We start from the raw sequence: 25,799 nt of genomic DNA, 5'->3' as shown, positions 1-25,799 counted from the left end.
CAATGATGGTCGCATCCGTGTTTGGCGACATCGCGGTGAACGCACATTGGAAGCGTGTATTCGCCATCGCCCTACTGGCATATCAGCCAGAGTGATGGTATGGGGTGCCATTGGTTACACGTCTCGGTCACCTCTTGTTCGCATTGACGGCACTTTGAACAGTGGACGTTACATTTCAGATGTGTTATGACCCGTGGCTCTACCCTTCATTCGATCCCTGCGAAACTCTACATTTCAGCAGGATAATGCACGACCGGCATGTTGCAGGTCCTGTACGGGCCTTAATGGATACAGAAAATGTTCGACTGCTGCCCTGGCCAGCACATTCTCCAGATCTCTCACCAATTGAAAACGTATGTTCAATGGTGGCCGAGCAACTGGCTTGTCACAATACGCTTGATGAACTGTCGTATCGTGTTGAAGCTGCATGAGTAGCTGTACCTGTACACCCCATCCAAGCTCTGTTTGACTCAATGCCCAGGCATATCAAGGCCATTATTACAGCCAGAGGTGGTTGTTCCGGGTACTGATTTCTCAGGATCTATGCACCTAAATTGCGTGAAAACGTAATCACATGTCAGTTCTAGTATAATAAATTTGTCCAGTGAATACCCTTTTACCATCTGCATTTCTTCTTGGTGTAGCAATTTTAATGTCCACTAGTGTAATTCTCACAAACTGGCAGCAATGTACTACACGCACAAACAAAGTTGACACTCAGCGCGGTGGCTGATGGGAGCGACCGTAAAAGCATTTCCCATTTACAGTCGCCCCATCGGCCACGGCGCCAAGTGTCAACTTTGTTTGCGCGAACAAAATACTGATGTCATCACTCAGTAAAAGTGTAATCGCCATCATCATCCTGAAAGACACATTCGGGAACACAACAATGTTGTTGTTGTGGTCTTCAGTCCTGAGACTGGTTTGATGCAGCTCTCCATGCTACTCTATCCTGTGCAAGCTTCTTCATCTCCCAGTACTTACAGCAACCTACATCCTTCTGAATCTGCTTAGTGTATTCATCTCTTGGTCTCCCTCTACGATTTTTACCCTCCACGCTGCCCTCCAATGCTAAATTGGTGATCCCTTGATGCCTCAGAACATGTCCTACCAACCGGTCCCTTCTTCTTGTCAAGTTGTGCCACAAACTCCTCTTCTCCCCAGTTGTATTCAGTAACTCCTCATTAGTTATATGATATACCCACCTAATCTTCAGCATTCTTCTGTAGCACCACATTTCGAAAGCTTCTATTCTCTTCTTGTTCGAACTATTTATCGTCCATGTTTCACTTCCATACATGGCTATACTCCATACAAATACTTTCAGAAACGACTTCCTGACACTTAAATCTATACTCGATGTTAACAAATTTCTCTTCTTCAGAAACGCTTTTCCCTCCATTGCCAGTCTACATTTTATATCTTCTCTACTTCGACCATCATCAGTTATTTTGCTCCCCAAATGGCAAAACTCCTTTACTACTTTAAGTGTCTCATTTCCTAATCTAATTCCCTCAGCATCACCCGACTTAATTCGACTACATTCCATTATCCTCGTTTTGCTTTTGTTGATGTTCATCTTATATCCTCCTTTCAAGGCACTATCCATTCCGTTCAACTGCTCTTCCAGGTCCTTTGCTGTCTCTGACACAATTTCAATATCATCGGCGAACCTCAAAGTTTTTATTTCTTCTCCGTGGATTTTAATACCTACTCCGAATTTTTGTTTTGTTTCCTTTACTGCTTGCTCAATATACAGATTGAATAACATCGGGGATAGGCTACAAACCTGTCTCACTCCCTTCCCCACCCCTGCTTCCCTTTCCTGTCCCTTGACTCTTATAACTGCCATCTAGTTTCTGTACAAATTGTAAATAGCCTTTCGCTCCCTGTATTGTACTCCTGAAACCTTCAGAATTTGAAAGAGAGTATTCCAGTCAACATTGTCAAAAGCTTTCTGTAAGGTTACAAGTGCTAGAAACGTAGGTTTGCCTTTCCTTAATCTTTCTTCTAAGATAAGTTGTAAGGTCAGTATTGCCTCACGTGTTCCAACATTTCTACGGAATCCAAACTGATCTTCCCCGAGGCCGGCTTCTACCAGTTTTTCCATTCATCTGTAAAGAATTCGCGTTATTATTTTGCAGCTGTGACTTATTTAACTGATAGTTCGGTAATTTTCACATCTGTCAACACCTGATTTCTTTGGGATTGGAATTATTATATTCTTCTTGAAGTCTGAGGGTACTTCGCCTGTCTCATACATCTTGCTCACCAGATGGTAGAGTTTTGTCAGAACTGGCTCTCCCAAGGCCGTCAGTAGTTCTAATGGAATGTTGTCTACTCCCGGAGCCTTCTTTCGACTCAGGTCTTTCAGTGCTCTGTCAAACTCTTCACGCAGTATCGTATCTCCAATTTCATCTTCATCTACATCCTCTTCCATTTCCATAATATTGTCCTCAAGTACATCGCCCTTGTATAGATCCTCTATATACTCCTTCCACATTTCTGCTTTTCCTTCTTTGCTTAGAACTGGGATTCCATCTGAACTCTTGATATTCATACAAGTGGTTCTCTTTTCTCCAAAGGTCTCTTGAATTTTCCTGTAGGCAGTGTCTATCTTACCCCTAGTGAGATAAGCCTCTACATCCTTACACTTGTCCCCTAACCATCCCTGCTTAGCCATTTTGCACTTCCTGTCGATCTCATTTTTGAGAGTCTTGTATTCCTTTTTGCCTGCTTCATTTACTGCATTTTTATATTTTCTCCTTTTATCAATTAAATTCAATATTTCTTCTGCTACCCAAGGATTTCTACTAGCCCCTGTTCGTTTTACCTACTTGATCCTCTGCTGCCTTCACTACTTCATCCCTCAGAGCTACTCATTCTTCTTCTACTGTATTTCTTTCCCCCATTCCTGTTAATTGCTCACTTATGCTCTCCCTGAAACTCTCTACAACCTCTGGTTTAGTCAGTTTATCGAGGTCACATCTCGTTAAATTCCCACCTTTTTGCAGTTTCTTCAGTTTTAAACTACAGTTCATAACCAATAGATTGTGGTCAGAGTCCACATCTGCCCCTGGAAATGTCTTACAATTTAAAACTGGTTCCTAAATCTCTGTTTTACCATTATATAATCTATCTGATACCCTCTAGTACCTCCAGGATTCTTCCATGTATACAACCTTCTTTTATGATTCTTGAACCAAGTGTTAGCTATGATTAACTTATGCTCTGTGCAAAATTCTACCAGGCGGCTTCCTCTTTCATTTCTTACCCCCAATCCATATTCACCTACTACGTTTCCTTCTCTCCGTTTTCCTAACCTCGAATTCCAGTCACCCATGACTATTAAATTTTCGTCTCCCTTCACTACCTGAATAATTTCTTTTATCTCATCATACATTTCATCGATTTTTTCATCATCTGCAGAGGTAGTTGGCATATAAACTTGTACTACTGTAGTAGGCATGGGCTTCGTGTCTATCTTGGCCACAATAATGCGTTCACTATGCTGTTTGTAGTAGCCTACTCGCACTCCTATTTTTTATTCATTATTAAACTTACTCCTGCATTGCCCCTATTTGATTTTGTATTTATAACCCGGTATTCACCTGACCAGAAGTCTTGTTCCTCCTGCCACCGAACTCCACTAATTCCCACTATATCTGACTTTAACCTATCCATTTCCCTTTTTAAATTTTCTAACCTACTTGCCCGATTAAGAGATCTGACATTCCACGCTCCGATCCGTAGAACGCCAGTTTTCTTTCTCCTGATAACGACGTCCTCTTGAATAGTCCCTGCCCGGAGATCCGAATGGGGGACTATTTTACCTCCGGAATATTTTACCCAAGTGGACGCCATCATCATTGGTTAATGTCACAAGGCCAGATCAGTCAATCATCCAGACTGTTGCCCCTGCAACTACTGAAAAGGCTGCTGCCCCTCTTCAGGAACCACACGTTTGTCTGGCCTCTCAAGAGATACCCCTCCGTTGTGGCTGCACCTACGGTACGGCCATCTGTATCGCTGAGGTACGCAAGCCTCCCCACCAACCGCAAGATCTATGGTTCATGGGGATAGGGACCACAACAAACAAACTAAAATACTACGCTGGTCACCTAGCGCAAGCACAGCCAGCAGTAAATGCACGGAACATAACAACATGCTGTGTTATGCAGTATAGTACACCATGCTGGAAATGCTGCAAACAAACCTGTTTTCTGACTCAAGATATTTGATGTGACTGCACAATCCCGCATGGCTGGGTGAAAATGTCTCGCCACCTGTGTGGTAATCGTGCAGAGCCACTAAGATCCTCCATGGCACCCCCCTCCATGAAGCCAATGATTACATATTCACTTTACAGTCAATGGATCTTCACTAAACAAACCAGCAACATCGTGGAATGATTAACAATGAGACTAGCATGGATAGAATCAATTTAGAAGAGAGAAAAGTACCCTTAAGTTGTTACATGCTGATGGCACAACAGTGTGTCACGGACATCTACATCTACATCTACATCTACATTTATACTCCGCAAGCCACCCAACGGTGTGTGGCGGAGGGCACTTTACGTGCCACTGTCATTATCTCCCTTTCCTGTTCCAGTCGCGTATGGTTCGCGGGAAGAACGACTGTCTGAAAGCCTCTGTGCGCGCTCTAATCTCTCTAATTTTACATTCGTGATCTCCTCGGGAGGTATAAGTAGGGGGAAGCAATATATTCGATACCTCATCCAGAAACGCACCCTCTCGAAACCTGGCGAGCAAGCTACACCGCGATGCAGAGCGCCTCTCTTGCAGAGTCTGCCACTTGAGTTTGTTAAACATCTCCGTAACGCTATCACGGTTACCAAATAACCCTGTGACGAAACGCGCCGCTCTTCTTTGGATCTTCTCTATCTCCTCCGTCAACCCGATCTGGTACGGATCCCACACTGATGAGCAATACTCAAGTATAGGTCGAACGAGTGTTTTGTAAGCCACCTCCTTTGTTGATGGACTACATTTTCTAAGGACTCTCCCAATGAATCTCAACCTGGTACCCGCCTTACCAACAATTAATTTTATATGATCATTCCACTTCAAATCGTTCCGCACGCATACTCCCAGATATTTTACAGAAGTAACTGCTACCAGTGTTTGTTCCGCTATCATATAATCATACAATAAAGGATCCTTCTTTCTATGTATTCGCAATACATTACATTTGTCTATGTTAAGGGTCAGTTGCCACTCCCTGCACCAAGTGCCTATCCGCTGCAGATCTTCCTGCATTTCGCTACAATTTTCTAATGCTGCAACTTCTCTGTATACTACAGCATCATCCGCGAAAAGCCGCATGGAACTTCCGACACTATCTACTAGGTCATTTATATATATTGTGAAAAGCAATGGTCCCATAACACTCCCCTGTGGCACGCCAGAGGTTACTTTAACGTCTGTAGATGTCTCTCCATTGAGAACAACATGCTGTGTTCTGTTTGCTAAAAACTCTTCAATCCAGCCACACAGCTGGTCTGATATTCCGTAGGCTCTTACTTTGTTTATCAGACGACAGTGCGGAACTGTATCGAACGCCTTCCGGAAGTCAAGGAAAATGGCATCTACCTGGGAGCCTGTATCTAATATTTTCTGGGTTTCATGAACAAATAATGCGAGTTGGGTTTCACACGATCGCTGTTTCCGGAATCCATGTTGATTCCTACATAGTAGATTCTGAGTTTCCAAAAACGACATGATACTCGAGCAAAAGACATGTTCTAAAATTCTACAACAGATCGACGTCAGAGAGATAGGTCTATAGTTTTGCGCATCTGCTCGACGACCCTTCTTGAAGACTGGGACTACCTGTGCTCTTTTCCAATCATTTGGAACCTTCTGTTCCTCTAGAGACTTGCGGTACACGGCTGTTAGAAGGGGGGCAAGTTCTTTCGCGTACTCTGTGTAGAATCGAATTGGTATCCCGTCAGGTCCAGTGGACTTTCCTCTGTTGAGTGATTCCAGTTGCTTTTCTATTCCTTGGACACTTATTTCAATGTCAGCCATTTTTTCGTTGGTGCGAGGATTTAGAGAAGGAACTGCAGTGCGGTCTTCCTCTGTGAAACAGCTTTGGAAAAAGGCGTTTAGTATTTCAGCTTTACGCTTGTCATCCTCTGTTTCAATGCCATCATCATCCCAGAGTGTCTGGACATGATGTTTCGAGCCACTTACTGATTTAACGTAAGACCAGAACTTCCTAGGATTTTCTGTCAAGTCGGTACCTAGTATTTTACTTTCGAATTCACTGAACGCTTCACGCATAGCCCTCCTTACGCTAACTTTGACATCGTTTAGCTTCTGTTTGTCTGAGAGGTTTTGGCTGCGTTTAAACTTGGAGTGAAGCTCTCTTTGCTTTCGCAGTAGTTTCCTAACTTTGTTGTTGTACCACGGTGGGTTTTTCCCGTCCCTCACAGTTTTGCTCGGCACGTACCTGTCTAAAACGCATTTAACGGTTGCCTTGAACTTTTTCCATAAACACTCAACATTGTCAGTGTCGGAACAGAAATTTTCGTTTTGATCTGTTAGGTAGTCTGAAATCTGCCTTCTATTACTCTTGCTAAACAGATAAACCTTCCTCCCTTTTTTTATATTCCTATTAACTTCCATATTCAGGGATGCTGCAACGGCCTTATGATCACTGATTCCCTGTTCTGCACTTACAGAGTCGAAAAGTTCGGGTCTGTTTGTTATCAGTAGGTCCAAGATGTTATCTCCACGAGTCGGTTCTCTGTTTAATTGCTCGAGGTAATTTTCGGATAGTGCACTCAGTATAATGTCACTCGATGCTCTGTCCCTACCACCCGTCCTAAACATCTGAGTGTCCCAGTCTATATCTGGTAAATTGAAATCTCCACCTAAGACCATAACATGCTGAGAAAATTTATGTGAAATGTATTCCAAATTTTCTCTCAGTTGTTCTGCCACTAATGCTGCTGAGTCGGGGGGTCGGTAAAAGGAGCCAATTATTAACCTTGCTCGGTTGTTGAGTGTAACCTCCACCCATAATAATTCACAGGAACTATCCACTTCTACTTCACTACAGGATAAACTACTACTAACAGCGACGAACACTCCGCCACCGGTTGCATGCAATCTATCCTTTCTAAACACCGTCTGTGCCTTTGTAAAAATTTCGGCAGAATTTATCTCTGGCTTCAGCCAGCTTTCTGTACCTATAACGATTTCAGCTTCGGTGCTTTCTATCAGCGCTTGAAGTTCCGGTACTTTACCAACGCAGCTTCGACAGTTTACAATTACAATACCGATTGCTGCTTGGTCCCCGCATGTCCTGACTTTGCCCCGCACCCGTTGAGGCTGTTGCCCTTTCTGCACTTGCCCGAGGCCATCTAACCTAAAAAACCGCCCAGCCCACGCCACACAACCCCTGCTACCCGTGTAGCCGCTTGTTGCGTGTAGTGGACTCCTGACCTATCCAGCGGAACCCGAAACCCCACCACCCTATGGCGCAAGTCGAGGAATCTGCAGCCCACATGGTCGCAGAACCGTCTCAACCTCTGATTCAGACCCTCCACTCGGCTCTGTACCAAAGGTCCGCAGTCAGTCCTGTCGACGATGCTGCAGATGGTGAGCTCTGCTTTCATCCCGCTAGCGAGACTGGCAGTCTTCACCAAATCAGATAGCCGCCGGAAGCCAGAGAGGATTTCCTCCGATCCATAGCGACACACATCATTGGTGCCGACATGAGCGACCACCTGCAGATGGGTGCACCCTGTACCCTTCATGGCATCCGGAAGGACCCTTTCCACATCTGGAATGACTCCCCCCGGTATGCACACGGAGTGCACTTTGGTTTTCTTCCCCTCCCTTGCTGCCATATCCCTAAGGGGCCCCATTACGCGCCTGACGTTGGAGCTCCCAACTACCAGTAAGCCCACCCTCTGCGACTGCCCGGATCTTGCAGACTGAGGGGCAACCTCTGGAACAGGACAAGCAGCCATGTCAGGCTGAAGATCAGTATCAGCCTGAGACAGAGCCTGAAACCGGTTCGTCAGACAAACTGGAGAGGCCTTCCGTTCAGCCCTCCGGAATGTCTTTCGCCCCCTGCCACACCTTGAGACGACCTCCCACTCTACCACAGGTGAGGGATCAGCCTCAATGCGGGCAGTATCCCGGGCAACCACAGTCGTAGTCCGATCGGGGGATGCGTGGGACGAGCTGGCCGTCCCCGACAAACCCCCATCCGGACCCCCACAGTGATGCCCATTGGCAACAGCCTCAAGCTGTGTGACCGAAGCCAACACTGCCTGAAGCTGGGAGCGAAGGGATGCCAACTCAGCCTGCATCCGAACACAGCAGTTGCAGTCCCTATCCATGCTAAAAACTGTGCAAAGAACGTCTGAACTAATCTACAGAGAGCGCAAACAAAACGACACAAAATTGAAGCGGTTATTAAAATACAAGATTGCCTAGTAAATGCAGTAATGCTGCCACTTGTGCACTGCTGACACACTGCTCGGCGGCGGAAGGAGACTACGCGATTTAACACTATTCGAGTACTAAAACGTGATGCTACAACTCTCAAATACTATAATACGCCCGAAATTTATGAATTAAACAATGCAAGTACCAAAAACACGCAAAGAAATTAAGAATTAAACTATGTAACAAATGAGTGAGCTAGGAGTATACGACTTGCTGCTGCAGCTGCTTATCCAACGGCGGCAGGGAGCACACTGACTGTGACCAACCGACACTGGCCGTTCAAAACAAAAACAGTTGACAGACGACTACGCGAATTTACACTATTCAGGTACTAAAACGCGATGCTACAACTCTCAAATACTATAATACGCCCGAAATTTATGAATTAAACAATGCAAGTACCAAAAACACGCAAAGAAATTAAGAATTAAACTATGTAACAAATGAGTGAGCTAGGAGTATACGACTTGCTGCTGCAGCTGCTTATCCAACGGCGGCAGGGAGCACACATCTTGCGTCCTCATATGTTACATCTCATACAAAAGTATTTTGGTGCCGTAATTCAACAGGAAAATGCTTTTGCGGACATGGCACGTGTCTCTACAAAGTGTCTGCGTAATGTTGAGATACTCCTGGTGGTCAGCTTGATCCTCACAATTGTTCCTGATAGAACATCTATGGGACCATCTTGGATGTCATCGCTTTCTGAGTGTCAGTATCTAGGATATCAAAGAAAATTTATGACAGTCGTGGGACATCTTGCCTCAGGAGAGGATATGATATCCTTATCAAACAAATCAGTGCATGCATGCGGGTCAGAGGGGATGTAATCTCACGATAAGTGGGCTCATACTGCCATGTTTCAACCCATGAAGTTTCATTTCGTTCCCCCCTTCTCTTATGTGTGCCTCACTTTATTTGTCAGGCAGTGTAGAGGGCATTACACTTACCTACTTTTTTGATCAAATGATATTCATTTGCATATCTAAGCATGTAGTACACTTCGTGTCAGTTTTACAATTGTTGCATTCTGCCTTCATGATGTTAAAACTTTAGTGAGTACTGGATGAAATATTTATTTAAAGAAACCAATGTGTCATGTTTAATTTTTTTATATGCAGAATCCTGTAAAAGCTGATGCTCATATGGGATCAGGATACAAATAGCGGTATACAGAATAAACTGTCCCCACTAATATCTGCACATACATATATTTCGACAATTATCATACACGTGCACACAGTACAAGGCATAAGAACAGACTGAATTAACAGGGTGGCTCGGATAAGCGACCTGAGTTCCAAAGATAAATGTTGTCTAAGGTCAATATGACCTATCGATGCCACACAGCCCCCCCCCCCCCCCCCGCAGTACGGAGTACCGCATGTGAGTCTTGAGGGAAGATGATGTGGGCATCGATGCTGTTGGTGGTCGTACGAGCTGCTAGATGCACGACCGGGACTTCCACCCCGACCGGGGCGGGGTGCGGAGGCACAGCGAAGGGGATCAGATCCACCTTGAAGTCGTTGAGCCAGCAAGGATGGGCGATGCGGCAGCCAGCCTGAGAGCAGGTTGGTTGAACGGCGGATGGCGGGGTGTAGGTGTGGCAAGCCCAGATGCTAATCGAGCCATCTGGCGAGATGAAGGCGCAAATTGTCATTGGGTCGCACTCACGAGGGAGGGTGAGACTGTGCATAACACTGATGGTTATTGGGTGCCGGGGCCGTGGTGTCTGTGAGTAGAATGAGGACTCGGTCATCGAGAGTGACGACTGAAATGTCGACCACGTGCTGTGGGGGTACGTTGCAGTGCAGGGTGACTATGGGAGAGGGTGTCTCCATAGTCGATGAGGTAGCATCGATGAGGTAGCAGCGAAACCCACACACGGTGTGGAGGGTGACGTGTCTGAGAAACCCGTGAAAGGCGACAGGGAGACGTCGGGGGAACAAAAAGGCGTGGTGGCCGAAGGAGGAACATTGTCGAACTCCACGGCGGGAGAGTCGTTAGGAGGATCAGACTGAGCCAGCAGAGGGACGACGAGGTCCACAAATGCTGGTTTGAATCAGTGTAACGAAACAGTTTGCGGACAGTCTTTGATGATGATGTCGAAAGTTGTATCGCCCCGCTGGAGGACTTTAAAGTGGCCGAGATAAGGTGGTTGCAGAGGTTGTCGGACTGAATCGTCTCTCAGCATTACATGCGAGCAAGTGTTGAAAGCGGTTGACACATAAGTGTCCGGCGGGGAGCGGCTGATAGGTGGGTGCAGCGTTCATGTTTGAAGTGGGTGTGCATGCAATTTATGAAATCCGGGGAGGGCGGGAAGTCTTCAGGTACTTGAGTCTTAATGAGTTCCCCTAGTAAGACAGGGTTCTCCCTGAAAACGGATTCTGAGATAGTTCCCTGTAAGTCGGGCTTGAAATTTGAACCGAGGCCGAGCAGCACCCGTGGAAGTGCTTCAGACCAGAGACAGTCGTCGCACCTGAGCGCCATTTTTAGATTGCGGTGCCACCATTCCACTAACCCGTTGCTTTGTGGGTGGTAGGCTGTGGTGTGGATTTTCTTTATGCCACAGATGTTACATAAAATGGTGAACAGGGAAGACTCAAACTGCTGACCCTGGTCAGTGGTGATGGTGGTCAGACCCAACCAAACCTAGCAATCCATGAACAGATAAAACCCTTGGCTATGGTCTCGGCAGTAATGTTAGGTAAGGGGCCTGCCTCTTCCCAGTGGGACGTGCGGTCAGTTATGGATAGGATGTATCTGTGCCCCACCGATGGTGGAAGAGGATGGATAAGATCGATATGTACACGACGAAATCGTCCCAGTGGTGGGGTGGGGTGGTGGCCGATTTTGTTGCATTGGCAGGGGACGCAGCTGGGTGCCTAGGTCTGACAGTCCCGTTTTATATTTTTCCAAATGAAACGCTCAGAGATGAGCCGTGCAGTGGCATGGTCGCCAGGGTGAGTGAGGTTATGCAGAACGTCGGCACAGAGGGGGTGGGGGGGGGGGAAGAGTAATTGGCATAGGGTACCAGTAGAAGAATCGCACCACAACGCTGGTGAATTTAGCTTTAGTAAACGCAAAGGATGTTTGAGTGCCCGTGAGGAGAACTTGAGATTCCTCGTCGGAGGCTTGTAGGGCGGCCAGGTTGGATAAGTCAATGATCCGTGAAATAGTATTGATCCACGAAAAAAATCTGCAGCGGTGTTGTTCGTGACTTTGATGTAGTGAACATCGGTTGTGAATTGGGAGCCTAGATCAAAGTGATGGAAAGGCCGTGGGGGTGGGTCCTCGGTCCCGGTTTCAGAAAGCATCTGGGAGTGGTTTGTGATCCGTGAGGATGAAGAACGAGCGACCCTCCACGTTGGGGCAGAAGTGTTGGATAGCCTTGTAGACCGCGAGGAGTTCTCTATCGAAAGCGGAGTATTTCCTCTGAGTTGTTGATATTTTTTAGAGAAGAAATGAAGAAGGGTAACTGTGTCTGCCTTGCGTTGCTGTAGTACTGGTGCAACTGCGATGTCACTGGCGCCCGTAGAGATGAGCAACCCGGCCGAGGGGTCGGATTGGACAAGTGTCACAGCATGAGCTAAAGAAGTCGTTAATGCATTGAAAGCCTCCAGCATAGGTGCAGTCCAGCGAACGGGTTTGAGCCCTGAAGTTTGTTTACCCGACAGTGAGTCTGTCAGCAGGGTCTGCACGGCGGCGGCAGAAGGCAGGTGACGATAGTAGTAATTTATTGTGCCCAGGAAACATCTGAGTTCTTTGTAAATAGCCGGGGACGGCAGTGAAGTGATGGCGTGCACATGAGATTTGGGAGGCTGTATTCCGTCGCTGGAGACAGTGTAACCCAAGAATGTAACGAAAGGCTGACGCATCTCGTGGTCGTGCGGTAGCGTTCTCGCTTCCCACGCCCGGGTTCCCGGGTTCGATTCCCGGCGGGGTCAGGGATTTTCTCTGCCTTGTGATGGCTGGGTGTTGTGTGCTGTCCGTAGGTTAGTTAGGTTTAAGTAGTTCTCAGTTCTAGGGGACTGATGACCATCGATGTTAAGTCCCATAGTGCTCAGAGCCATTTGAACCATTTTTGAAAGGCTGACGCAACTGGAATTTTTCTTTGTTGACCTCGACGCCGTTGGAGTTGAAGGTCTGGAGGACCATGGATAAATGATTTTGGTGTTCCTCAGCTGACTTGCTGAAAATGAGTATGTCATTCAGAAATGCAAAGCAAAACTCGAACTGTCATAAGATGGAGTCATTGAAACGCAGCCACGTTTGTGCTGTGTTTTTTAGGCCGAATGGCATGAAATTGCATTGGAACAAATCAAGCAGCGTGGTAATAGCTGTTTTATGGACGTCATCCGGCGCTATGGGAATCTGGTGGTAGGCTCTTTTACAGTCAATAACACTGAAGATTGTAGCGCCTGATAACACATGAGTGAAATCATTTATGTTAGGCAAGGGGTAATTGTCCATGACAGTATGAGCATTTAAACATCTGCAGTCGCCGCACATTCGGAAAGAACCATCGTGTTTGAGGACAAGGTGGATCGGTGAAGACCAGTTGTTGTCTGATGGTTGCAGGATACCTGCCTCCAAAAGTTTGTTAATTTGCTGCCGGGCTGCACGCAACTTAATAGGGTTGAGGTATCTAACGTTGTGCCTAATAGAAAGGCCGGCAGTGGTAACTATCTTGTGTGTCATTCCGTCAGTGATGGAAGAAACTGATAACTGTACACGGGACTGATCAATGTCCTGACGTGAAGTTTTTGGCCGGGTAGGGCCCGACGAGGCATAACTGTTAGTACAAGTGGGAAAAGGCAGCACGAAAGTCACATGTCTAGTATTTGACCGCGGCGCGTGCGTTTGGAGAGGGCGGCTGCGCGCGCAGCGTGGAGGAGGTCGGAACGCACAGCGACTGTCTGCTGTCAACCTTGCACTTGGGGCCCGGCGTGGGCAAGAGTGGTGTTGGCGTCACGCGTGGAACAGCGATGGCCGCCGAGTCACATGGTTGGCGCGCAAGAGATGGGGAATGTTTATCAACACGCGGTGCAGCTGCCCGCGCAGTGGGTGTGGTCATATCGTGCGCGCAACTGTCGTTATAAGCACTGTCTGACAATATGGCAGTGAACGTGGCGAGTGTGTCGGGGATGCGGAGTGTACCGTACGCGGATCGTCACACGCAATTATTGTTTTTGGGCTAACCTGATGAGCGTCCGGGCTGGTGTCTGCTGGAGAAACACGTTTAGGTGGCGGGACTGTGGACTTTAGTTTCAGCAGCAAGGTACGAGCCGCAACAAGCTCATTGTAAGTGTGTACTATTCGTTGTTTCAGCTCGTCGTTTTCCTGGCAGAATTGTACTGCCAAGTCGTATCCTGACAGTAGGTTTGTGACACAGGTCACAATGTCGCCCGTGAAGGCGGAGCACTCACGTACCAACTCACGTGTCACGAGAGAAACAGAACGTGGAATATAAGTGCGGGAGCAGAGTATCTGAGTGTTAGTGGGATGGTGTAGCACTGATCCCTGAACTATGTTCGGAGAGAGTTTGTAATGGGACAAAAAATCCACACCGAGAATTGGTTCATTGATGTCAGCAATGTAGAAAGTCCATGGAAAACGCAGAGAAGGAGATAGGTGCACCGTAACTTTGACAGAGCCTGAGATTTGTAACGTTGATGCGTCGGTGAAAAGATGGGGGGTATGATAGACACGTCAGCACCCGTGTTGACTAGGAAAACGAGCTGTGACGAAATGTCAGTCATGTACAAAGACCATCCAGCCGGGCAGACGAGTGGACGGAGTGCAATGTATGAGGACGCCTGTGAGGTTCCCCGCAGGACTTGGTGTCTTTTAGGTCCAGCAGTCGGTGTTTGGGTGCTGGCAAGGTAATCGGCACTTCTTGGCATTATCGCCGAAAATCTTGTTGTACCAGCAGTATGGATGAGCCAGATGCTGTGGTGGTGGTGACTGTGGCATCAGAGGAGGCTTGTCCTCGTTGATTTGTTATGGCTTGTATACCAGCACATATGGTGCATGGGCAATCCTGGAGTGCTCGGATGGTGGAGAGAGCGAGCAGATACTGCCAGGTGATGTAGAAGGCACGGAGGCAGAGCGAGCCCTGCCTCTGCCAGCAGACAGCTGGTAAGCAGGAGCAGTTGTGCCAATTAGCGGTGAGTGGTGAGCTGGTTGGTGTTGTCGTAGCAATGAATACAGTTGGTCTGTGATGTGGGGACGAGAGCCGATTGTCTCAAAGGAGTGCGGTAGCAGGTGGATCTGTAGATCGGTAGGCAATATGGCAGACCACACCCCCCACAGAGTGATACCCAGCATGGTATGCAGTGCCAGAGTTGTGATGGAGTTCGGTCCCCCAGGCGTTCCTTGTACAAGACCTTGATGGTTATTCTTGTAGTGAGCAGGCGAGTCATTCCATGACCGTTTTCTTCGTGAACTCATACTTCAGTAGAGGTGGTGGTGAGAGGAGTGTTCATGGAGGTGCGTGACGAGACACAGGAACTTAGAGTTGTCGTCGTACACGTGATGCAACTCAAAAAGCTGCTCGACAAGTGCAATCTATGATACAGGATTGTCTTCGTATAAAGGTCAGCTTTGGCAGATGACCTGGGGGTGGGTACAAAGGTGGCTTAGGTGTCCCTTGCAAAACCGGCTGGTTCATGTCAGGGGAGGCCGTACAGCAGGCCAGCACAGTAGTCATGAGTGCATTACTGGCAAGAACGTCCGTAGCAACGGCGGATCACATTGTTCTTGATGTGTCACGAAAACACAACGCGGCTGGCACGGTCGGTACCATGGGAACGAGCGGTTGCGGGATACATGTATGGGTCTCGTAAAGTGGATCGTAGGTTACAGGTACTGATTTGAATTTGCCTACCTCAGAAATAACACGGAAGGCCGGCGTGGCAGACACAGGTGGATCTGTGGGAGAGGCGAGTGGCTGAGTGGTAAGAACTGGGGCCCCCTACAAGTGTGGGGGGGCGGGGGGGGGGTGGCAGGCCAGGGGTTGGGTTGGTAACTTGTGTGACAAAAGTGTGAGCTCTCTGTGCACATTGAAAACACGCCCCGTAAGATCAGACTATAAATTACCGGTGGAACTTGCAGAATAGCACTGTGGTGTGGTAAGCTGCCCCTGGAAAACGCCGAAAGATGTACTCCTGAATATTATCCACTTCAGACTTCATATGTTGGCGAGCACAGTCCAGCGACACAAAACCCAAGTCCATTGTTTGAGTTAACGGTGTAGCACTCGACCATTGTAGAACAACAAAGTATGAGGTTAATGTGGTTGGAGATCGCGAATCACTGTAGAAGTAATCAAAAGACCACAACAGCTGTGGAGCGTGTGAACATTATTGGAAACCACCTACTTCCCTTCAGTATTGATGTCTCCTCTGGAAGTGATAGTTTCAACAGGATAACTATCCATGTCACTAGACCAGAATAATGCTAGAGTGATTTGAGGAGCATGAGAGTGAACTCACATTGATGTCGTGGCCACAAAATTCAAGTGATCTGCATCCAAAGGAACACATCTAGAGCACTATTAGGCTCCAGCTCACTGCTCACAAACCACTGGCTTGTGATTTACAGTAACTGCCCGATCTGTACATAGACATTTGTTGCTCCTTATCTCCAGAAACCTACCACAGTAACCCCTCTTTAACAACTGTCCACATGACACACCAGTTATCTCCCAAAGTGTGTGACAGGTTTAAGGCCTTGGTCTCTAGGTGGCATTGCTTGTAGACTCCCAGATACATGGGCACTAGCAATGTCATCTTTGGATTTGTCACTGGATAGAGTTGGCACAAATGACCCAACCTCTGAATTGGTAATCCTCAATATGTAATTAGAGTTTTTTCCTTCACTGTTTATAGTGACATTAAATCACTTAACACTGTTGTCAGTAGTTTGACAATTTTTGCAGTTACAGTGAAGAATGCCTTAATGTGTCTCCTTTACTGCTGATCTAGTGACTTACCTATTAAATTAGTAATACTTTTCTACAATGTTGAAATCATCCATTGAAGCACCCATGAAGTTTATTTCATAAAATTAAAACTTTTGTAAATGGTTAGGTACAAACATGAACTTCTTCAAAATATGGTACATTACTATTTAGTGGAAATGTTCATTCATTAATTGCATACTAACATCTCCTATTACTGTGTTTTTGTTTCTAGACTTATAATGCTGATAGAATGGTCCCAGACTCTGCGAGCACTGCAACAGCTCTCTTCAGTGGTGTGAAGACCAATTTTAAAGTAGTTGGCGTTGATCAACATGTAAACTATACTGATTGTGATGCATCACTGGACAAGACTCGCTGGCTGCATTCTGTTCTGAAATGGGCACAAGATGCTGGGAAAGATACAGGTTTGTATTATTTAGATGGAAGATATGCCAAATGACTGATCTGCATCATTATTCAAAAGTAGATAGAATATTTGCTTTTCTGCCACTATAGGCTTTGTTACTACAACCAGAGTAACACATGCAACACCAAGTGCTCTCTATGCTCACACTGCCAGCAGGGACTGGGAATGTGAAAGCAAGATGCCAGCATCAGCAAGTCACTGCAAAGACATAGCACGACAGCTTGTGGAAGATGAACCTGGGAAAAATATTAAGGTTAGCTGCAAGAGGTTTAGTTTAGTAATTTCACACTGCAAAGGTGTTAGATTGTTACAAGACAAACAGAAAATGTGAAAGAAGTTGAAATTAATTCTCTGGCCAGTACCCAATGAAAACTGATGATACTAGGTGGGCATATCAAACCAGTACCCAGCATTATGCTACAAACATAAATATGTAACTTCTGAATGCCGCATCAAAGGGTGAGTTTGGAAAGACTGGTCACAGTTATTATTCTATTCTGTTAATGTTTACAGTCATGGTATTGTAAAGTACTTGTTACTGATAACCTAAAGCTTAAAGAGACACAGTTGTTCCAGCAGGCAGAAAACACACAACTGCACAACTGTATCAAGCCCTTGCAGTTTGTAAACTGGCTCCACAAAGTAAAGAAACCTTGTAAGTGAAACACGTACATCCTCACATGAAATACCACAGAAAAAATGTAACTAATTTCATTTCTGTTCTCATGACTCTTAGAGAGAAAAATCTGCAGGCAGATAGGTGAAATGTCAATAAAATGGGGCCTTGTAGATGGCCACAAACAAAACCCAACATTATGATGATTGAAACAGCAACTGTGTAGAATACCACATAAGTGGATGCATTGTGTCTCCATCTCAAGTGACACTACATTATACAAAAAATGAAATGAATGTAGGTAAATGAAAATTTGTATTAATAAATTATTCTCCACTATGTCAGAGAAAAAAACACCTTTAACAGGTGATAATAGCTCAGAAATGGAGGTCAACACATGAACTGAGGAACCAAGATGCCTTATGAGACTCCGTTATCTTGGACTCATAATCAATTGAAAAGGGTGAAACTGCATCTCTTTGCTAAATCATAAGCATTTCTAATCAAAATGTGTGTTTTGTTGAAGGTTAATGATTTGCATTTTAGTGACCCAACTTGAAAGCACAGTTCCCAAAAGGAAGTCGAAGATACATCTGCTCAGTAAGATAAAAAGAACTGTGGACACTGGAATGTGGAAGAAAGTTAGGAAATAGTTCCTGGATGCAGTCAGGGCAAATCAAACAACTTCAGAAGCACATCTTGCATTGCCAAATCAATGACAGTTGTTGCTGTACTGTTGTTTTTAATCTTACCTATTGAAATGTTTGAGGAAATTGTGAATCAGATTACATCTAGTGATGTGTGTGCATCATAAGGAGAATATGGATAGGTGTTAAATAGGTGCCAACCAAACACAACTGTCCTTTCTCTATATGGAAGTGACTAACTACCTTATCAGTTGCTAGTGATAGAATGCCAGGTAGGGGTATCATTATGTACATCATTTTGCAACATTAAACTGAAAGTTATCCTTCACAATACTTTAAATAACATTTATCTTAGGGAAATTGAACAGATTCATGTTGTGGGGCTTGAGGGACGCTGTGATGCCTCTCTTAAAACTAGGAACGCTTTCTATATCTCCAAGTAATTATTGCAGTGTTACTTTATATCCAGGGAAAGCCTGCAGTGAAAGTTGAAATATTTTTCCTCTTATTCAGTATAATTAAAGCAGTATTAATTTCATCCCACTGGTTTCTACTATATTCCCTGTGTCATTGAACCACAATTTTCCATGTGTGAGCAATGGAAAATGTACAAAAAAAAATTCTTAATACCATACTTGGACGACACACAAACCAGAGTCGATAGCTATCCCAAATACAGAAGACGGTCACCCAACAATGGGTGGCTTCACAGCAAAAAGATGAACGTGTGGCAGTAATCAACTGGAAATAGATAATCAGAGGGTAGTACCTTATAACACACTACTTTCCAAAATGTTCCAAGCACACATAAGCTTAGAATACTGAACTTCAGTGAAATCCCTCAAATATATCCGTAAGTATGTGAAAAATGGCAGTGACATGGCAGTATTTGAAGTAGCCAAAGACAGTGAACAACAAAACAGGAATGACAATATCCTCATATATCAAACAGGGAGATACATCAACAGTAACTAAGCTGCATGGCAGAGTTCAGTTTTCCTATGCGTGAATGCAAACCAGCTGTGCAACATCTAGCAGTACATTTGGAGAATGGACTAGCAGCACATTAAGAGAATGGATAGAGAGTTTACTTCACAATAGACACTGCCAGAAAAATTGTGAGTGAACCACCTCAGAACACAACATTAACAGCTTTTTACCAATTGTGCCAAATGGGTTCATTCACAAAAAAATTACTATATGTTGACATCCCTACCTATTATATGTGAAACATAACAAGAAAAATCTTTCAACACTGAAAACAATGAATTCCTGTAGAAGATCATTCAGGAATCATGGAAACTGGCACACTAGGCCGAGAATACACCATACATCCGAACAATGCTGGATGTTTCTATCTCCAGATATCACTACACGAAATACAGGGACCAACAAGTTTCACACATCTCAAGACTGTTGATGCTTACCTATGCCAGATGTACAGAGAAGCATGCCAATGCTTAAGACTACTGGAAAACGACAGCCACTGGGAATTAACATTAGAAGAAGCCTCACTCTCAGCCTCAGTTGAGAAAATGAGAGACTTATTCACCCTTATTCTAACAACATGTAGCCTGTTCAATCCAAAAAATCTATGGGACTTCTTCAAAGAGAGTATGAGTGATGACATATTGTACCAAATCTGACAAGTTCATCTTGAACTGACCACTGAATTCAATGATGACACCTTCAGTAAAACACTCATTCACCTAGAAGATAAATGTTTAGCAACAAACAACCAAACCTTAGTACAACTTAGGATGCAAGCACCATGTAAAGGTGCTATCAGTGTGTTAAGCTTCACAATTACAAAGGAAAAGAGCAACATCAATGAAGTACTTCAATACATTGCTGACAACAAACCACTCCTCAATGACAATCAGAAGGAAATTTTCAACATTATCATGGGCTGGATCAATAACAACAACAAAGGTGGAATTATTTACTGGGATGACCATGCATCACTGGGAAAACGTTTCTAATAAATCTGTTCCTGGTGGAAGTGTTCATTGTACATCAGCATGGCAAGTAGTAAGGTACCGTAAAGATAATTCATTGTTTACAGATTTATGTAACTATTTTTCTGAAAATACAACAACTAAGTATTAAGATATCAATAGCAAATAAATAACAGTTATTTAATATAACTCAGGAATCAGCAGCTTATTTCAAACTAGCAGCTTTCACTCCAATTTACAAAGTTAAATGCAAGAGGGAACCCAAAGTCTGCTGAAGTGTATTCCCATTACAATTAGATGAAACAAGTACATATGCAGAGGCAGTATGTGAATAATGTGTGGAAGGTAAGGAGGTATATGTTTTTATTAGACGCAGGGGCACAGCTGACAGTAGCCAGTAGAGACCTGCTGGGTCAGAAGTGATGGAACCCACCAAATTATACATCTTCTGGGGTGGGGATAATGATATAAGGCAATTGGGGTCAGTGGAAGTAAATCTTTGGGTATAGGAAGTCAGTTTTAAGCAGTGTGTGAAAGTAGTGCCTCATGTAAGGGCCATAGCATGATCATACCATAACTGACCTTTGGCAGCATCTCATGGAGTGTAGTGGGAAGACATTCCAGCTACGGGAAGCTGTCATAAGGTGCATACAGTATGGAGCAGACTTAAACAGTTGATATGTTAAGCATAATAGAACTGCTGGAAGAGAATGATGTATTAGATTCAGTGAGCTGTTTCATTAAAAGGAGTATTGTATGCATATGGAATAAGGATGGCTGGAAGGTAGTACTTGTCAATATTGACAATTTTGGTGCCGAAGTAGTAAAGTTGACAGGAGGATGTTCGTAGTGAGATTGGGCATTCCAGAGGAGAAGGATTGCTGCATGGAAGGTGTAAGCCATAAACAGCCACAGGTTACCAATAAGATAGCATCACATAACAAGGTGGAGCATGTAAAGGGAATAGAGATAACTCAGATGAAGAAGTTATTGGTAGAATTTGAGGATTTGTTTTACCTGCAATTCCTGTTATGCAACACAGAATTCTGACAGGGTGTGGAGCACTGATGTACTGCAAACCATACAAAATACCACAGTATGTGGAATCGATTCTGGATTATTTTATTAACCAACAGTTGGTTGATGGGGCAACAGAAGAGTGTAATACTCCAAGTGGAGCAGGAGTTGTGACTGTGCCAAAAAGTTTATGGACAGTTCCAAGAAATACAGATTTTGCGGTGATTATGCCATCTTAGTAGTAGGCTGTAACGGATGCATGCCCCATACTCAACATCACAGACACCATTGGTAACTTAGGGCAATGCTGGCACTTCTCTACCATGGATTTGAGAAGTGGATACAATCAATTGGAGGTGGTTCCAGAAGACTGACTAAAGACGACTTTCTCGTTACTCTGGGGTCATTAACAGTATCACAGGCTGAAGAATGCTTCTGCATTGTTTCAGCATTTGTTGGATGGTGTGTTAGAGAGGCTGAAGCATTGCCAGTATCTATTTTACCTGCACAATGTAACTGTGTTCTCAAGGGACATGGAAGAAAATAGACAACCTTTGAGAGAAGTACTGAAGAGGTTGCAGGCTGCACACCTGATGTTTAGTGGAGAAGTGTCATTTTGTGTTATAGGAAACAAGCTACTTCGGGCACATGGCTAACAAAGATGGGATGAGAACAGATCCAAGACTGGTACAGGCAGTACAAGATTTTCCAGTGCCAAAGATGAGTAAAACACTACAGCCATTTTCGAGACCCTCAAACTATTATAGGAAGTTTGTGAGGGGGGTTCACTGATGTAGCACAAGCACCCATGCAGTTATGGGAAAATAATACAAAATTTGTGTGGATGGAGTAATGTCAGGGAATATTTGAAGAGCTGAAGAGAGTTTTGATGTTGAGTCCAGTGTTGATGTTCCTTGATTTCCAGAGAGAGTTTATATTCACCTGCAACACATCTAATCATGGTCTTACGTGTGTTTTGAGTCAGATCAATCGTGAGGAACACCCTGCTGTTTTTGCACTGAAATAATTTAACAGTCTTAAGAGAAACTATTCGATCACATAGAGGGAATTGCTTAGCCCCATATACGGAGTGACTTACTTTGGATGTCACCTTTATGAGAAGTAGTTTAATGTTGTGACTAATCATTCTGTTCTGAAATAGTTGTTAGGATTGAAGAGCCATCCAGCAGACTAAAGAGATGGGCATTAACACTTGTTGAATTGGACTAAGAAGTTGTTCATGTTCCAGGAAAGAAAGATGGAAATTCCGATAGATTAAGCAGGAAAGCAGCAGTGGTACAAGTACTGGGTCAGTGCTTTGAGGAATGGCAAGCAGTCACTGAAAGTGACTGCAAGCAATACAGGATTTAACAGAATTTCAGGATATGTGACAGTCTGCTGTGCAAGGTAACATGGCTAGGATCATGAGTAGCAGTATAGGCTAAGCTGGAGGAAGACGTTCTAAGGGAAGTGAATGATCATGTGTTGTCTGGTCATGGAGAATGCAGAGCAATTAACCAAAGGGTAGCAGAGAGGTATTGGTTGAAAGGAAGAACAAGACATGTGGATCATTATGTGAAGAATTGTCTACAGTGTGCACAGATCTTCGACTTGTATTGTGAGTACCATTACAGAGGCTACCAGAAGCTTCAAAACTGTTTCAAATGATTGGGTTGGGTTGGATGTGTTAGGACCATTCAACCGGTCTCCAGTGGGGAATTGTTTTGTGCTGGCAATTATTGATCATTTCTCTCAGTATGTCTAGGTAGTACATGCTGAATCAGCAGACAGTTACAGATTATGGTCAAGAGGTGGATACTGAAGTCTGCAGTACCAGGAACGATGATTACAGATCAGGGTCCAAACTTCATGTTGGGCTTGATGAAGATATTATATCATTTATTATGTCTGAAGATATTAAGAACTAGTCCACTTCATCCTCAGTCAAATGAAAGTTTGGAATGACTGCATTGGATGATTGGGAGGATGTTGAGTTACTATGTGAATGACTGGAGCATGTCTCTTTTGTTTGTAGTGTGTGCATACAGTTCAAAGGTCCACACCAGTACATTGTTGTCACCATAAGAAGTGGTATATGGAAGAAGAATTCCATCATAATTTTGTATGATTAAGGTAAAAAGAAGCAAGGATAGAGAGACAGCCGGAGAATTCATGTGAACAATGAGAGAGGTATGGAAGGGAGTACAGAGGGTGGGCACCACAGCCTTGGAGAGACACGAGGAAGCATACAAATGCATGGGAAGCTTACTGCAGTATAGAGTTGGTAGTGGGTGATGTTGTCTAGCCCTTATACACTGAAAGGCAAGATGAAAAAAATTGTGATGAGATGCCAAGGTCCTTATCAAGTTATAGAAACCACATCACCATCAACAGTGAGCTAAAGTTGCTGACAAGGTTGAAAATAGTGTGTGTTGGACAGCTACAACCATTCAGAGGTGCTCTGGAGTCGATCCCAGGGATAGTAAGAGTGGAGGCAGAGGAAAAAGCAGGCTGGAGGAAGCGGAAGGGTACACAGGAAAGTGTGAGTCAACCCTTGCAGGAAGTACCACATGCACATTGTGATCAAGGAAGTAGCATATGTATTTTTATTGTGTTTATTAATGTTTATTTGGAATATTATGTGTGGGCACTGGGAGTAGTATGTTAAAGGTAACTGCATGAATTTTGTATCAGAATAAGGATTCTTTAGTTTTACTTTTGTGAATGATTCTGACAAGTGGCAGCAAACTTCTTAGTGGGAAGTGAGAATAAATCAGGCATGATTATATATGTTGGTTAGGGGTTATCTGCTGGTGGGAACAGTGTGTTGGCTGGTTGGTTGGTTAATTTGGGGGACGGGACCAAACAGAAAGGTCATTGGTCCCTTAGGATTAGGGAAGGATGGGGAAGGAAATTGGTCACGCCCTTTCAAAGGAACCATCCAAGAATATCCCTCAAGTGATTTAGGGAAACCATGAAAAACCTAAATCAGGATGGCCGGACATTGGTTTGAACCGTCGTCCTCCTGAATGTGAGTCCAGTGCCCTAACAACTGTGCCACCTCACTAAGTTGTTGGTTAAGATACTGTTGTTTGGAAGAGATGTAAATTTTAAGTGCTACACCATACACTCCTACTTGGTGAAATTAGGAACCACAGGAAAATTTGTGCAGGTGAGAACAGGTGGTGTGCTGCTGATGTCTGAAGGAGGAGACAGTCATGGAGTGATAACAGAGAAAGAGCTATGACAATGCCAGAGGGGGAAAGTTACAGTATATCCAGCTTGTGTGATTCAGATGAGCTTAAACACATGCACAGTAGAGTTTTTCAGGAGCAGAGCAGGGGGTCAGCATTGTATGATGGATATCGTGGAACCTAGGCCACATTTCCAGCAAGAATGTCTGCAATGGATTTCTTCTGTATATTACAGTGTAGTAGAAGTAGTGAGTTGCTATGAGCAAGGAAGGCTCACAGGGTTGTGGTTGTTGGAACTGAAAGATAGTGGCTTACTGGTTAACGGTGCAGCATGCAACATAGCAGGGCCAACTTTCCATTTACCAGTCACAATGACAAGAGTTATTCATGTGAGCATAGCACAGCTGCAGCTGTACTGGTTGAGCAAGCCACTAAAGATGCTCTCTAAGCAGAACTGAACTTTTCTGAACTATATGTGGAATCCATACCTGATCCATTCCCTGAACCAATTAATACCCACCTAAGATGGGTGAATCTCTGGGTGACAGTTAATACATCACTTTAAACAGTATTGGGAAGGGCAATGATGACCATGTCATGACACCTAGTGCTCTAGCGACTAACTGTGCTTTGCACAGCCTTCATTTATTTAAGATATGGAGCTGCCCAGCAGACTGATCTACCAGTAAAATAGATCCCAGTAGATTGGATTTCTACAGTGTGAAATTCCACCCCCAGACTTGGTGCCACGGTGCAGTGGGCCTGCTAGTCCATTCTGGCAGCAGTTGGATTCCTGCTAGGAGTCAGCAGGTTGTGCCCTGGGCACAGCAGCCACCCACTGACAATGCAATAGGTGCTTCTCTTGCTGTTTCCCTTGGCTGCCTGGGTGCAGTAATTCATCAAATAGGTGCTATCTCCACAAGATTCCAGTATTCATCACTGATGTCAGTGCCCACCCAACATAGCTGTGGGCCCAGCACCGAGTGCAGATGTCAGCACAGCAGGGTGTTATAGCCAGCTGGGCAGACACTAGCCACCAGCTGGCAACTACTGGTCCACTCCTGTGTGGCAGGGGCATGATTGCCTCCCCACCATGCTGCAGAATCAATGTTTCCATTGGAAATTAAGTTTTAAATTTGACAGACACTTCTTCCTGGGCCTCATCAGCCAGCCATCCTGTTTCATCCCACAGCCACTCAGCCTTCTGCCAACAAATCTGCCTCATGACACTCATGGGGTCATGTATAATGCAATTTTGACTCATCACTCATCCCAGAAAGTTAGCCGTTTTGTAACATTTTATTTTGCTGTATTATGGTAGTATATTTTGGAGCATTTCAGCCAACCTCATTGCTCAGAATTTTATACAAGGGCACTGCAGACCAAATTTTTAAAAATCTGTATACTTTAAGTGATCTGGTAACTGTTTTTAAACGTAAGCTATTGCAAAGCGATAAATCAGTAAAGTTGATTTTGCTTTTGAAT

At 44.6% G+C, this 25,799-nt stretch overlaps 1 protein-coding gene across 1 annotated transcript in view; it reads left to right on the top strand.

Moving 5' to 3' along the window:
* Positions 1–25,799, top strand: part of LOC126185028 (alkaline phosphatase-like) — a 206,518-nt gene that overhangs the window by 153,367 nt on the left and 27,352 nt on the right. Inside the window, exons 3-4 of the mRNA XM_049927761.1 lie at positions 16,688–16,880; positions 16,972–17,135. Of these exons, the coding sequence (XP_049783718.1) occupies positions 16,688–16,880; positions 16,972–17,135 (357 nt within the window). The remainder of the gene's footprint in view (positions 1–16,687; positions 16,881–16,971; positions 17,136–25,799) is intronic.

This window comes from Schistocerca cancellata, chromosome 4, assembly GCF_023864275.1.
Source record: "Schistocerca cancellata isolate TAMUIC-IGC-003103 chromosome 4, iqSchCanc2.1, whole genome shotgun sequence".
NCBI classification, from domain to species: Eukaryota; Metazoa; Arthropoda; class Insecta; order Orthoptera; family Acrididae; genus Schistocerca; species Schistocerca cancellata.
This window is presented reverse-complemented; position numbering and strand designations above follow the sequence as displayed.